Raw genomic sequence first — 15,016 nt, 5'->3', positions numbered from 1 at the left:
CTCGACGACTTATTTGTCTCTAAACCACGTGACTCTTACAGTTGCTGAATCGAAAAGCTACCCCAGCGTTCGCAGACTGTTGTAAATAGTGAAGGGGAATATATTATCGATCACTAAAATCTGTGTTATGTGTACCTGTTGTGTTTATTAAACTTACGGAAAAACTCTACTAACCTACGCACCAACCGAATACTTAATCAGCTTAGAGCTCCGTAATCTAATTATGGGTGTCAGACTGAAAAATATTCAGCCAGACTCCTAACTTCCAGTCACGGCTATTGCTATGACGTGATTGATAGTATTTCAGGAATAAAAATGCGTAAAATTATACCACTGCCCAAAATAACTACTCAGTAGTTACTAAGACTGATCCATTATCCCATCTGATGTCAAAGTTTCAGACAGCCTTGCTAGAAGTTAAATTCTGACATATTCGCACCTGAGTTTACAACAACTACGGTATAACTAAATTATTATTCAGTACTATATACTAAATCAACCCATTGTCAGAGAGTGACGCGTTTAAAATCCCCTACAAGCGCCTTGGAGATTTATATGGTGGTCAGTCTGGAGGAGCTGAGGTTTCTAGGTTATCGGAAAAAGAGAGAAACTGAGGACTAGGAAAGACAAGTTAAAGATTTGCGTAACATGTTTAAGCAAAAAACTACCCATACGATGTAGATTTAAACATATTTCACACTTTGAGGAAAGGTAGAATAAGACGCAACTGGAAGTACTTGGAATAAATAAACATATGACACTTCTAAATGACCGAACGTAATTTCCTTTTTCCTCTCAGTTACATTAAGTTTGACTTACATAAATGTTTGATTACAACAGAAAATTGGATTATTTCCATATTTTGTTAAATGTAATGACTTCACATAAATTAAAAATGTCAATTTTAATGTTAAATGTTACAATGCTCATGTGACATAAAGAAATAATATTTTTCCTTTACAAATAACTTCGTATCTGCACATTTTATGTATCTTCTGTATCAGCAATATCTGTGAGTGCATTGACTGAGAAGCTGAAAGCCTGTTCGTGATCGGACAAATAACCTTTTCCAAAGCGCTGAGGAAGACTACATACATAAAACTCAACTACGTATCTCCTATAAAAAGAAGGCAAGCATTCGCGCAATATAACGAGACGCAGACTGACTGTAGTAAGCTGCTTTATTTGCACGGTGTGCAGGTGTCGTGTTAGTGAGGCTAGGGGCCGGCTGTGGAGGAGGCGAGCACGCCGGCCAGCACGGTGACGACGCTGTCCCAGACCTCTTCGCTCGTGGGGATCAGCTGGTCCGTTGGCAGCAAGTAGCCGTACTGGCCCTTGTCCCTCAGCTCCCACACCATATTGTACCTCTTGCCGACCACGCCTTGCATCCAGTCGATGCTGTTGCCCGTCGTTGGACCTGGAAGAAGGAGAAAGCGGCAGTCATTCTCTGCCATTTGGTTGCACAGGTTGACTGCAAAGTCAACAGGTAACAGATCTCTATCCCGTACTTTTTATCAGCGTTGTAAGAAGAGAATAAAAAAGTTTGGCTTTCGGGAGTACAGCACATACAGAAAAAAAATTCAAGCTATCGGGAATATTTGTTATTCTATATTTACATGATGATCACACAACGTAAATTACTTTTGTAGTGCCAAAATATTACATATAATAGTCACCATACGTTAAATGCACTCTGTCCGAATTTATTTCTTAAGATTTTCGTGAGAACATGCCAATCAGTTTGCACGTACTTCTCACGACGTTAACAATGACAAAATAGTATGTAACTTCATATGTTGGACAGATTAATTTTTGCCACTTGTTGGTCCATAAGACAGTTTGTGTCACATATTCGGGAAGTGTTAGTTTGCATTCGCTTGCCACGGTGTATTTACTACTGTCTGATGTCTATACATGTTCCTCATGTGTACGCATTTTACTGTAGAGCGTTTGAAAATGGCGTAACGCTGTACGGGTAACGTGTAACAAAGTCAATAAAAAGCTATGGTCAAGATAAGGGGGTTATTATTTTCAGGGTTAACTGACCTCAAACGTTTTATGGGACTGGACACAAGGAAAGCTGAGATACCTGGATTGTCTGCGGACTGCTTTCGGCAGGACAGTCATGAAGATGCCCCATAAGTCCTTTGTCAATGCAGTCATAGTAATACGTCGTCCACTAACGTTCTTGCCCATCCCCATGACCTTGTGGAGCAACTTACATTCTGCTGAGTTCCCTTTGTGCTCGTACAATTGCTTTTGGTGAACATACATCAGGTTTTCTTACCCTGTCAGCTGCTAATAAAACCCAGTAGCGAACGCAGTTGTGTTTGCAAGAAGATATACGACGCCCAAAGACCCATGGAAATGCTGAAGATGTTGTCTAGGGGAAAAAATTTCGATATAATTAATGACAGTTGTCTCCAAATGTGGATAAATGAAAGATAATGCCAATAACAAAGAAAAAGAATCCGTAGATCTTTAGCACATCATATTGTATAAGTATTTAGGGCTAACATCAAAAGGCGGTATGAAATGATGCGAACACATAAGAGTTTTAGATTAGTCGGAGAGACAACATAGATTTGCTTGGAGGGTTCTGGGAAAGAGCAGCCCATTCGCAAGAGAACTCGGTAGATGATGACAATGTGACCAATTCCAGACTACTATTCCAGCGTTTGGTGTCCTGAGAACTGGGAATTACAACAGACGTAAAACGAATTTATAGACACGCTGCTAGGGTAATATCAGAACGATATAACGCATATGAAGTGTATGAGATATGCTCACTGATATGTAATGGAAATTTTTGGAAGAAACGGGTCGTGGTTTTCCGATAATCCTGTCGGATTAATTGAAAGAGGTTACATTCTAGAAAGACTGCAGTAAAATTCTGCTATCATCCTTTTATACAGGATGGGCATAATAAAAGTTACCTCGAAAATGTTTCATGAAGGTAGGCAACAGAATTTACTTCATCTGCCACTGAGCAGGTGGACTAAGTTGAGTTGCGTATCTAAAGGTGCATGAAATAATTTTCCCAGCTTATATCTCCGAATACGCCTCCGTAGTTGAGGAGTCAAGGTATATGGATGCTATGCAGAGGGTACAGGTTCGATTCCGGCGCTGCCAACGATTTTCGTTGGTGAGAGGCCTGGTCGGGGTGCACTCAGCCTCGTGATGCCCACTGAGGTGCTAATTTACCGAGTGGCAGGGGCTCCACGCTTTGGAAAGTCTGCTAAACAGCCGGGAGAGCGGTGTGTTGACCACGTGCCCCCCCACCACCCCTCCCCCATACCGCATCTCCATGACGGCAGTTGGCAGAGGATGTCACGGCGATTGGTACACATCTCTTGGCGGTGAACGCGTATATTAGTGTATCCCGCGATGGGTGTGAAGAAAGAGCCAATTTTGTTTCATTAGAACGATGTCTTCTGAATCCGTGATGGTTGTGTGCCAGTACGTCGTTTTCTTCGACCTCTTTCACAATATTCAAACACTGTAAGTTATATGTTCCAAAATGATACTGCAAATCGATGTCAGTGGTGTGCGCCTTTAATTTAGAGGATTACGTCTTTTTCTCTTTCCTTTTTTTATGTGACCCATGCAACTTTTCAGTAATTAGGTACGGATCTTTCGTTGAGAGAACGGTTGTACGTAAATGATCGCCAAAAATGGAAATTTCATCAGACTTCGAAAGGGTTCTATTTGGTATAAAGACAGGACCGGTAGACTTGCTTCATTAAGTGGCTAAGCTGCTTTGCTAAATCACTCGTGATTTTAATTCTGTGCTATTTACTGCATCTTCTTTGGTGAAGGAATTAGTGACACCGTTTCAGTGACACTACCACTGTGCAGCACAGTGAAGGTACTGGTCGTCTTGCCACTTTTACTTTACAAACGACCACATTCTCTATGGATTTTCTGCCAAATTGCCATACAGAGTTCACTGAGGAAACTATCAAAAACATCTGGCACTGAAGTCCGATCTAAATTACGAGCATCTGAAAACCGTTTCCAATCTTAGGAATGTTCCGTTCTTTTAAATCTGGTATGCTTTTTTTCATGATTCTGTAACAGTGCCTTGACCTGTTTTGTGACCTATGGGGAATGTGATCCGTCTCTTACAAATTCACTTGATATAAAAATCTCAACTGCCTTCAACACTACTTAAGCCACTTCTCATCAGGAATTACATACTTTGTTTGAAAGGAGCGGAGACTGGCTCTTAGCAAGGCGATAATCAAATATTTATCTTCTTATCTGACACTTACCAAAAACTTCTTGTGTGCTACCAATGGTGTACTCCGTGCCATATCTGACCCTCAGAGCATCGCGACCCTTTTCAGCCAGTTGGTACTGGAAAGAAAAATTTAGATTTTACTTCCATCGAACAATGACTGGTTGCAATGAAAGTGATTACGAAACTTACACATCAACAGTCGATTTATGAAGTAACTACTGTCTCTAAATGTCTTCTGATATTCCATGTAAATGAGAGAAGATAAGTATACCTGAAAGTCATTTAAAGTGACTTAAAATTCGTAAAACTCATTTAAACCGACTTATATGAAGTGTAATATGGTCCATTAAAGAATAATGACAGTTCTGAACTTTACACACAGCCGCAAGTGGAGACTGTACGTAATTTAACTTTTGTACTGGACAAATTACATGGTGTTAAATTTGTCTCAGTAAATTTCATCACAGTACTTTGAAGACTTACATTAATATAGATGTTCCGTGAATTCGATCACATATGCGTGAACACAGTCGACTTTTTGTTATTGTACTCAGTAATAAAGATGTCTAATATACTTTTAAACATTCTGTAGGTCTCAGAATGATCTTGTTGTGCACTACTCGGTAAGGTAAACGTTACATGTTTCTTTTAATTAATTCCCTGTTTCATTGATATTGAACTCTCAATTTTACCTAAGCGCAACCACCAGATAGGGGCTGTGTGGATGATATTACTAATGGGCATTTAGAAGATGAAGTACTGGGTCCTGGGACTGAGAGGTATTCAGAAAGAAATGAAAACAAACGTATGCAATATATTTACATCACTAACACAGATGCATTATAGTTATTTATTCGGCTTTTCAAATGGTAAGAGATAGTGCATACTGATTGGTCAGTAAATACAAGACAATCATACACTTTCACTGCATTTCATGATATCTGACTTCCACTAAGGAACAAAAAACACAACAGTAGCAGATGAAACAGTGTGAATAATACAGTCCTGAGTTATGCTACTCACTTTGCCGCTCCTACTGGTATCTTGCAGACTCGACATGTCAATTTGCCCAGTATAATTTCCCGCTGTGGAGATATGTAACTCTGGGTGCGCCTAACGTTACCGCCCAGGTTCTTTGTGCATATGGATACCATTGAGCGGTCGAAGGGAACGGATGAACCAGATGGCCTAGAGACACTGGAGCTAGCGGATGTACGACTCGACCAACAAACGGCCACAGCTCGTGGGCACTTTGTGCGCTTTGTAAAACAATTCGTGAATAAGAACGTATCTTATATTAACAGCTGTGTCCCTGCTTATCACTGAGGTTGAAACAGTGGGAAGAGAGCGAGTCCTAGCGTACTATACGAGGCCTATCTAAAAAGTATCGACCTTTGGCCAGAATAAATATTTCGAATATCTGAGGGGGTTGGGACCCTAATCCCCATCAAATTAGGCCCCTTTTGCTTGCACACACTTAGCCCACCGATCCTTCCACCACTTGAAACATCTCTTGAAGACTTCTTTTCTAATGGTGTTCAGCTCCGTCGTCGTGTTCCACATTATCTCTTCTCTACTCTCAAAACTGGATCCTTTCAGTGGCGTCTTCAATTTTGGAAACAACCAAAAGTCGCAAGGAACCATGTATGGAGAGTAGCGAGGTTGGCGAACGGCTGTAATTCCGTATTAGGCCAAGAAATTCTGGATCATGTAGGATGAATGTGCGGGGGCGTTGTCGTGATGCAGTTGCCAGTTTTTCGCCGTCCACATGTCTGGTCTTTTGCGCCGAACTGCGTCACAGACTCGCTGGAGAATGTCTTGATAGCACTCCTTTGTCACTGTTTGGCCTTCCAGTGCGTATTCGTGATGCACAATTCAACGGACATCAAAGAAGACAGTTAGCATCACCCTGATTTTGCTTCGCACCTGCCACACTTTCTTCGACTTTGGAGACTCGGGATGCTTCCATTGTGAAGACGGTCTTTTTGTTTCTGAGTCATACCGATACACCCATGACTCGCCTCCAGTTATCACAGCGCTCAGAAACCCAGGATCAGTGTTGGTGGTGTCCAGAAGGTCCTGTGCAACGTCAGAACAGAGGTCTCTTTGTTCCGGCGACAACAACTTGGGCACCAATTTCGTAGCCACTCGGTGCTTGTTCAAATCATCACGCAAAATTGCATGTGCAGAATCTTTACTCATTCCAACCTCTTGGGAAATCTCTCACATGGTCAAACGACGATCTGCCATCACCAAATTTTGCACCCTCTCAACAGCAGCTGCACTCTGAGCAGTTTAGGATCTGCCAGAACGCTGGTCACTCTCCGCTGATGTGCAGCCAATTTTGAATCGATTGAACCACTCCTTAATTTGTGTTACACGCATCACATCTTCTCCAAACACCTCCTGAATATTACGAATTGTTTCGATTTGAGAATCACCGAGATTCTGACAAAATTTGATGCAGTATCTTCGCTCAACACGTTCGGTCATTTTGAGAGAATCGGTAATCCGACGAACACGTTTTGTAGCACCTCACTCAGCGATCGACGAGCAGCGACTGACGCGCTGGAAGGCGGGCACAAAATTCAAGCATGCGCATAAAGTTCTCTTCCTTTAATGTCTACAGTGGTGCAGTGCTATCGTCTCTATTTTGCGCGGGAAAATCAAAGTTCTGAACTCGTACACTCACAATGGAAATGTAGCAAACCGGGCCAGATCCCATCAAGTGAACAGCATATATACAGGCATCAGAATATCGTGTAAAGCAAAATGCGAATTTCATTAGTTTTTACAACACTATCGAGAAATTTCTAGAGTAGCTCACAACAAAAATAAATTACTATTTTTGCCTCTTTCATAGCTGTATACCTGCGCAAAATAAGTCTTAGGACAGATATTTTCTCAGAGAGATTTAAATATTCATTGTTGAAGGTTGTTGTTGTTGTGGTCTTCAGTCCTGAAACTGGTTTGATGCAGCTCTCCATGCTACTCTATCCTGTGCAAGCTTCTTCATCTCCCACTACCTACTGCAACCTACATCCTTCTGAATCTGCTTAGTGTATTCATCTCTTGGTCTCCCTCTACGATTTTTACCCTCCACGGTGCCCTCTAATGCTAAATTTGTGATCCCTTGATGCCTCAAAACATGTCCTACCAACCGATCCCTTCTTCTAGTCAAGTTGTGCCACAAACATCTCCTCTCCCCAATCCTATTCAATACCTCCTCATTAGTTACGTGATCTACCCACCTTATCTTCAGCATTCTTCTGTAGCACCACATTTCGAAAGCTTCTATTCTCTTCTTGTCCAAACTAGTTATCGTCCATGTTTCACTTCCATACATGGCTACACTCCATACAAATACTTTCAGAAACGACTTCCTGACACTTAAATCTATACTCGATGTTAACAAATTTCTCTTCTTGAGAAACGCTTTCCTTGCCATTGCCAGTCTACATTTTATATCCTCTCTACTTCGACCATCATCGGTTATTTTTCTCCCCAAATAGCAAAACTCCTTTACTACTTTAAGTGTCTCATTTCCTAATCTAATTCCCTCAGCATCACCCGACTTAATTTGACTACATTCCATTATCCTCGTTTTGCTTTGTTTTGCGTTTTGCGTTGTTGAAGGTACTAAATAAAAAATGAAACGATGTTAACTGCAGATTAACTGACTGCAGTATCATATATGAATCAGAAAAGTTTCAAAAGACCACTGTATAACGCCATAGCTGCCTATTTCCTTGAGCACAATTCACCGAGAGATTTTCAGTTTGATTTTATGCATACCTCCTTAACTGAGTAGGCAATATAGGTTCCTTGCATGAAATAGTGGATGATGTTGATCAACAACTGCAGATTCTGGTTATCATCCCCCCTCCTCCCCCCTGTGCCATCGTAATTGCTTTTATCTATGTAATCAAGATATAAACAAATCAGAGTATACTGAAATTAGGGGTAAGGAATTCAGATATTTGAATCTCATTTGAGCAACAGAGAACAGATGGTACTTTGAAGTGGTTAAAAGTGAGGTCTTAAGCTAGGATCTACATTAGAATCACTTCTTTGTCAGAGCTGCGTTTTAATGTGTCTCCAGCTATTTTAGATACTCTAATGCTCTGTTTTTACTGACTACACAAGTATCATTGAAACATATACATTTCTGAAATTGAATGTTACAGGAAATGATATTCTTGCGAGAAACAGGACACCATTCTGGTTTTTGTTTTCCTAGGCTTCACAAAATATTGAAAATAATGTGAATTCTAATTCTATATATTTTATTGTTGTTATCTTCAGTGCTATTTTCTGTGCAGCTTTCGATGGTTCGATGTTTCATTACTCTGACTTGCTCTTTGTCAAAATATTTTATGAATAACATATTCTATGATCTCTGTTTGCTGATACAGATTAACATTTGAGTAAAAATTGAATAAATAAGTAAACACAGCTTTTCTCATGGAGGATCCCCTGATCACAGCCTATATTTAATCCAAATCTGCAGCTTTCTTTCAGCATAAATCTTTCAGTATTCCATGTCCGCAGCATTGGAAAATCTATTACACCACAACAGATAATGTCATATTTCTATGACGCTAGTTCGTAGTTCTATCATACTGCTGGCCGGAGTGGCCGAGCGGTTAAAGGCGCTACAGTCTGGGACCGCACGACCGCTACGGTCGCAGGTTCGAATCCTGCCTCGGGCATGAATGTGTGTGATGTCCTTAGGTTAGTTAGGTTTAAGTAGTTCTAAGTTCTTGGGGACTTATGACCACAGCAGTTGAGTCCCATAGTGCTCAGAGCCATTTGAACCATTTTTTTCTATCATACTCACACATTTGGGAGATTTCGTTCTGTATACTACCAGCTTGTCCTTTAGGCAATGGTTTCAAATTTCTTCACATTATTCTATATTTCATTCGGGTATCATGCCTTTGCAACTTGCTGGTAAGTTTCATTTCTAACGAACGCTGCTAGTGGACTCCATTTGATTTGTGCACTTTCTTCCCTTTCATTCGTACTTTGGCAAGTCACAGCACTTACATATTTATCCAATGTTTTGTTACTACTACGAACGTTACAGATGTAATGGCACTTCCAACTTAATTATTTTTATCTATACTGCACTTCACTTTTTCCTAATCCAGTTGCATCTGATTCAATAATATGCGCTGCATAGCAGCACATCTCACGTAGTTTCTTGTAAGATAAAGAGATATAGACGGAAAAACGAGAAAAATTGAACTCCACATACGAAACGCAATTTCAAAAGAACGACTCGGGAGTCCAGTCTTTGGAAATATCAATAAATGTCAATGCTACCTCACGCTGTTCCTGCTCATGGTATTAAAGAATCCCTGACAGTCCCACCTATTTGTCATATACATAAGATTGTGATATTTTATTGAGTGGTTTCTTATCATCGGTTGATAGTTTAGAGTTGAGTGGTTGATTCGATTTTCTGTAACGTAGTCCTTCTAGCAGAACAGAGTGTTTCCTCCCGTATTGGTAGGTTTCTTGCAATATTAAAACATTGCAATGCTGTTTGCTAAAATGTGTGTTCCAAAATACTAATGCTAAAGAGCGTCATTGTGTAGAAGTCTCAACACATGTACGATTAAAGATGGTTAATGTCTCTAAAAACGCGTCGAAATCAAAGTTCTAAAAGGTTGAACACTGACTAAGTTACAAGCACGGATTTACGAAATACGTGGGATACCTGAATCATTATAACTAGATGGAAATGTATCCATCTTATCCCTACTAGAGATGGTTGTCTCAAAGTTGAAAATTATTTTTCTCAATTAAAACGAATGGCCTGAGAAAAAAAACCTTGGTATTTGAAAGTTTCACGTAGTCAGCCTTAATGAATAAATTCTTTGTATAATTACAAAGATCACATAAATGAATGATATACCCACCAGCTCGTCGTAATTGTCCGCAGTAACGTTCGGAACCCCATATGGGAATATGAGCACTTGAGAGTAAGCGTGGAAATTGGAATAGAAGAGCAGGTCGTCGCCGAAATTCAGCAGAAAATCCGCGAACGTAATCACTTCCTGTTGGGTGAAATTGGCTGGGCCACGGTGATTGTAGGCGCATGGGTCTTCACTGGCGTCGTACTCTGTCAACACAATATTCTAATTCTCAATTATGCTTCCCTACTTCAAACAAACAAATCATATTTAAGTTATTTATTTATTATTGCATCGCCCTTTTGGCCTCAATTTGTCGTGGTAGGTGGGCACAGTATTCAGTGATCCAGATGTCCTTCCCAGGGAAGTATAGTTCGCTAGCTTTCTGGATAAGAAGAGTTGAGTGGAAGCAAAATTGGCCAACAGCTGCGATGAAGGTAGCTTCTCCAGGGAAAGAACACCCGAAATTATATTTACTTGTTCCCCGGAACAGAGGTGTATCTCGAGGTCAGTAAACTCTACTTGCAAAAAGAAAAAAATTAACCACTTACAATCTTCAGTAGATAAATATCTAGACGAGTAAGTGTTATGTTAACCACAGTACGCAAAGGCAAAGGAAGAAAAAATATGGTATCAGGACAGCTTAAATACAGCAACTTACAATGTTAGTAGGCTCGGCAACAAAGAAACTGAATTACTTAAAGAAATGGAAGACAAGGACATAGATATACTAGCTGCAACAGAAACGAAGAAAGAGTTAAAATAATGAAAGATGATTAATGATATGATGGTGTTTCACAGTGAAATTCCGGAGAAAACCAGAGCTCAATTGGGAGTGGACACCTTGGAAAAAAATATAGGCACATAAAATAGACTCATATATCTTTATTAATGAACGTATGATGACTGTAAGATTAAAGTACAACAGTGGCTACATGACAGTAGTAGTAATATATATAGAAAAAGGAAAGGAACAGAAAACATTAGAATTGCATTCTATTTGTGAAACGAAGTAGATAAGTAAAATAAAATTGCTTATAATATTACTGTCAGATTTAAACACAAGATTAGGGAACCATCTATAACTAAACTGGCACTGAAGGGGACAACATTTTAAATGAAAATGGACAAGAATACAGACGATTCACTAGTTTAATAATTTGAAAATTACCAACACATTTTAAGAAAATCGATATCCACATGAATAGACTGTACATTAGAGATCAAATGTCACTATTTGATTACGTGTGACTTACCAAAAAAGTATTCTCACTGACAACAAATAAAAGAGTGTATCGAGGAAGCAACATGTCCTTCAGCAATTTTAATAAGATGGAGAAGGAGTAACAACGCTTACAGAAATAAAGAAATGGCAGGCCAAATACACTTAACACATGATAAAAGTGTTTAAACATCATACGAAAAGAGACTAAATGAACAATTGCTAATAAAACCAACCACTGATGCTATTAGTGAAGACTGGTAGACAATGAGTAATACTGTTTAGGAGACAGCTTGTAATGTACTGGGAACAGCATTTAAAAGATACAACAAGAAGGTATTAAGAAAATGGAATGAACAGTTAGAAAAAGTAACAAGGGAGAAAAAGGAAGGATTTCTAAAACATATACAAAATACCGCCCGAATTAAGAGTAGAATATAACCAGTACAGAGCAGTTTTTAAAAGAGAGTGTAAAGAAGCACACAGATGATATTGGGAAATGGATGTAAATAATATTGAAAATGACTTTCATGAACAAAAAGAAATTAGCTATAAAACAACTAAATATTTAAACAGACAAGAAAAAGATGTATTAAACATTGAAACCATCAACGAACAAAACTGGGAAGAACATTGCAAAAAATGTGGTATGATCAAAACTTAATGGAACAAGGAGAAATATATGACATAGGAAAGGTGTAAATGTACTGAATAGAAGAATTGCAGTTTGTGTAAACGATACTGACAGTGAGATATTAAAATACTGCAGAACTCCCACTAATTTAAGCTTTTACTTTTCTTAAATATATGCTGGATGAAAGCTAGAATACTGGAATTGTATTCAATAGCCGCCAGGAATCAAATTTTAAGAGAGGAGGTCGAAAAGACTGTGTTAATTATTGGAAAATAAGTGTTTAAACAGTTGGATATAAAGTTAATACAAAAATTTTATTTCTAAGGCTGAGACCAACCCCAAAGCAGTCAACTAAAGACCAGAGTAGATTTAGATTTCGACAACCAACAAGGGATAATACGTAGTTTGTAGGTATTGATTAATAAAATAAGATAATTTAATAATGAGACACATACTGCTTTTATTTGACTCTGTCAAGGCGTTTGACTGATTAAACAAGGTAAAGCTTCTGCTATTATTACAAGAAAATGGGATTCTGTGAAACCTGATAAGAAGCTTATACAATAAAACTAAAGTTTTAATAAAAGCAAGGAAGAAAATAAGAAAGAGTGGTATAAATAACCAACAGAATTAAATAAGGTTGCATCCTTCTATAAAATTATTCAAATATATACAATTAAAAAACGGAATGAGGGTATACAAAACAACAGAGACTTAAAATGAGATACGAACATCGTGTAAAAAGATTTATGTATGCTGAATAACAAACTATGACAACCGCTTTGGATGAAGAATAACAAAGAAATATTTAAAAATTGAAGCTAACAGACCAAAATTATAATTTTAAAATATCTATAAAAAAGACAAAAATAATGTTTCCTGAGGGGAACAACAGGTGCACTCAAAAATAGGAGCAGAAACCAAATTATTGAGAAAATTGGTCATTTTGACTACTTGAGCTGTGACATATCTTTTTATTATAATAAAGAATAAAACAGTAGAACGTCAGGGTATTTGCGAAACAATAAAAACAAAATTAAACAAAAAGACAACCAAAGAAACATTACTGAAATTCTATAAAACACTATCTTCTCCAGTGCTGCTTTACAGACCAGCAAATTGGATAGCAAACATTGAAGACATAAACTGAACTGCGATGGTAGAAATGAAATTCTTCAGAGCAGTTAAAGAATTTAAACTAAACTACAGAATAAGAAACGAAGATTTTATAAATGAGCTTAAAATATTTGAAATAACAGGAGAAAATGAGACATACAAATAGACTTAAGCAGTATGTAGACTGACTTGAACAAGAAAGATGTACTAAAAATGTTTTGCAATATATACCCAAAAAGGGAATGCAGGTTGCCGCACGAAGCTATGGTGATAAGACGCTGAAGTCAGAACAATTTCCTTAAACCTAATCTATGAATGCGGATGATGATGATAATGATTTTTTTTTGCAGAGCTGTAAATGTTTATTTTCTTCATGCTATGTAAAAAAACGGCATCAAATGACATCGTCCACATGCTCCAAACAACATATAGCATGGGATTTCGTTAGCAATACTGTTTCACCATGCAGGAAAGGAACGTTAACGCGTGGCCTTTGGATAGCATTCTGCGTTATTGTGCTAGTGAACTTACTTGTACAAGGATGATAACATCGTTTTGATCACACACACAAAGTTCAGTAGTTATAATATCAAATTTACTAATAAGAACCCTGCACCACTGACTGTTACTCAGAAAGTCGCTCGGACCCATTAATTATGCAGGAAGACTAAACAACATGTGCTGCTACCACTGAAACCCCTACTGACCACCCTCAAAACAGTATTTGAGGAGAATAAGGTTTCTGGACTAAAGTTGAAAGATAACTGGGTCATGCTGACATATATATTTTACCACACAGATTTCCTCTTTCTGATCGTAGCCTTCTCTGGAGTTGCAGCTATAGACCACATCATTATACATGAAAAGCCTCATGGAGCATATGATGTTATTCAACAGATCAATAACAGGAATGGCCCTACTTGACTCATCTGAGACACTCCTGAAATTACTGGTACATGTGTGTGTTCTGTTCTGCTATGAATGGCGTTTTGAGTTCTGTATGCAAGGAATTCTGAATCCAGCCACAAACTGTGTCCTATACTGGGTAACCTAGTATTTTATCGCTAAACAACAGTGTGGAACTGTATCAAATACTTTTCGAAATCCAAGGAACATGGCATAATTATTGATACTCTGTTGAAGAATCCATGTAGATTTTTATAGAGGGGATTTTCAGTATCAAATCGAAATACTTTTGCATTTAGAGATAGTGATTTGTTAACTCACAAACCATATTCACAGTAACGTCGTTTAATTGCAGATTACAAGCCAACAGTATCCAATAATGTACAGGAAACTTGTGTCTGGGCCCAGTTTCTGTCAGAATAAACATTACCTAGATCCAATTTACATTTTACAGAACTGAATAAAGAGTACCCATTGGTGATGGCACAAAAGTGGTCATACATGTTTGAGTTTCTATGAAGAAACCGGTGTTTGGGTAACAGGTGCACCTTGTAATGAGCAACCAGTAAACACAGTACCTGGAAGAGCTGCAGAACCAAATGATCGATACTTCATCACCTAGCCATCACCTAGCCAGGCATTCTGCAGCAAGCTCTACAACAAATACACTTCATAAATTTATAGATGATAATCTTCAACATAAAGTTTGATGGAAATTGTCTAGCTCATAGTGTAATTCTAGACTGCAAAACTGTCTGTGAATAGCATGTAATCTCCAGCAAGAAAATTAGAAAGGAAGTTGGAACTGATGCAGTTAAAACAAAAAAGTAGGAACTACATGCTAAAAAGCAGTCACTCAACACTGAACATTACATAACGCATCTAGATCTTCCATAATATCAGCTCACTTTGAGAAAATAATAGAAAGAGGAAAGGCACACATACAAAAGATAATGCAAGAAAAACAGGAGAAA

The 15,016-nt window shown here is 38.4% G+C and overlaps 1 protein-coding gene across 1 annotated transcript in view; it reads right to left on the bottom strand.

The window, feature by feature from the left end:
- Positions 1 to 1,217: 1,217 nt before the first annotated feature.
- LOC126474497 (zinc carboxypeptidase-like) overlaps positions 1,218 to 15,016 on the bottom strand; it is a 56,867-nt gene continuing 43,068 nt past the window's right edge. The window contains exons 7-8 of the mRNA XM_050101967.1: positions 10,167 to 10,373; positions 1,218 to 1,417 (exon numbers count right to left, since the gene is read on the bottom strand). Of these exons, the coding sequence (XP_049957924.1) occupies positions 1,218 to 1,417; positions 10,167 to 10,373 (407 nt within the window). The remainder of the gene's footprint in view (positions 1,418 to 10,166; positions 10,374 to 15,016) is intronic.

This window comes from Schistocerca serialis, chromosome 4 (assembly GCF_023864345.2).
Source record: "Schistocerca serialis cubense isolate TAMUIC-IGC-003099 chromosome 4, iqSchSeri2.2, whole genome shotgun sequence".
NCBI classification, from domain to species: domain Eukaryota; kingdom Metazoa; phylum Arthropoda; class Insecta; order Orthoptera; family Acrididae; genus Schistocerca; species Schistocerca serialis.
Note: the sequence above shows the minus strand (reverse complement) of the source record. Positions and strands in the feature narration are given on the sequence as shown.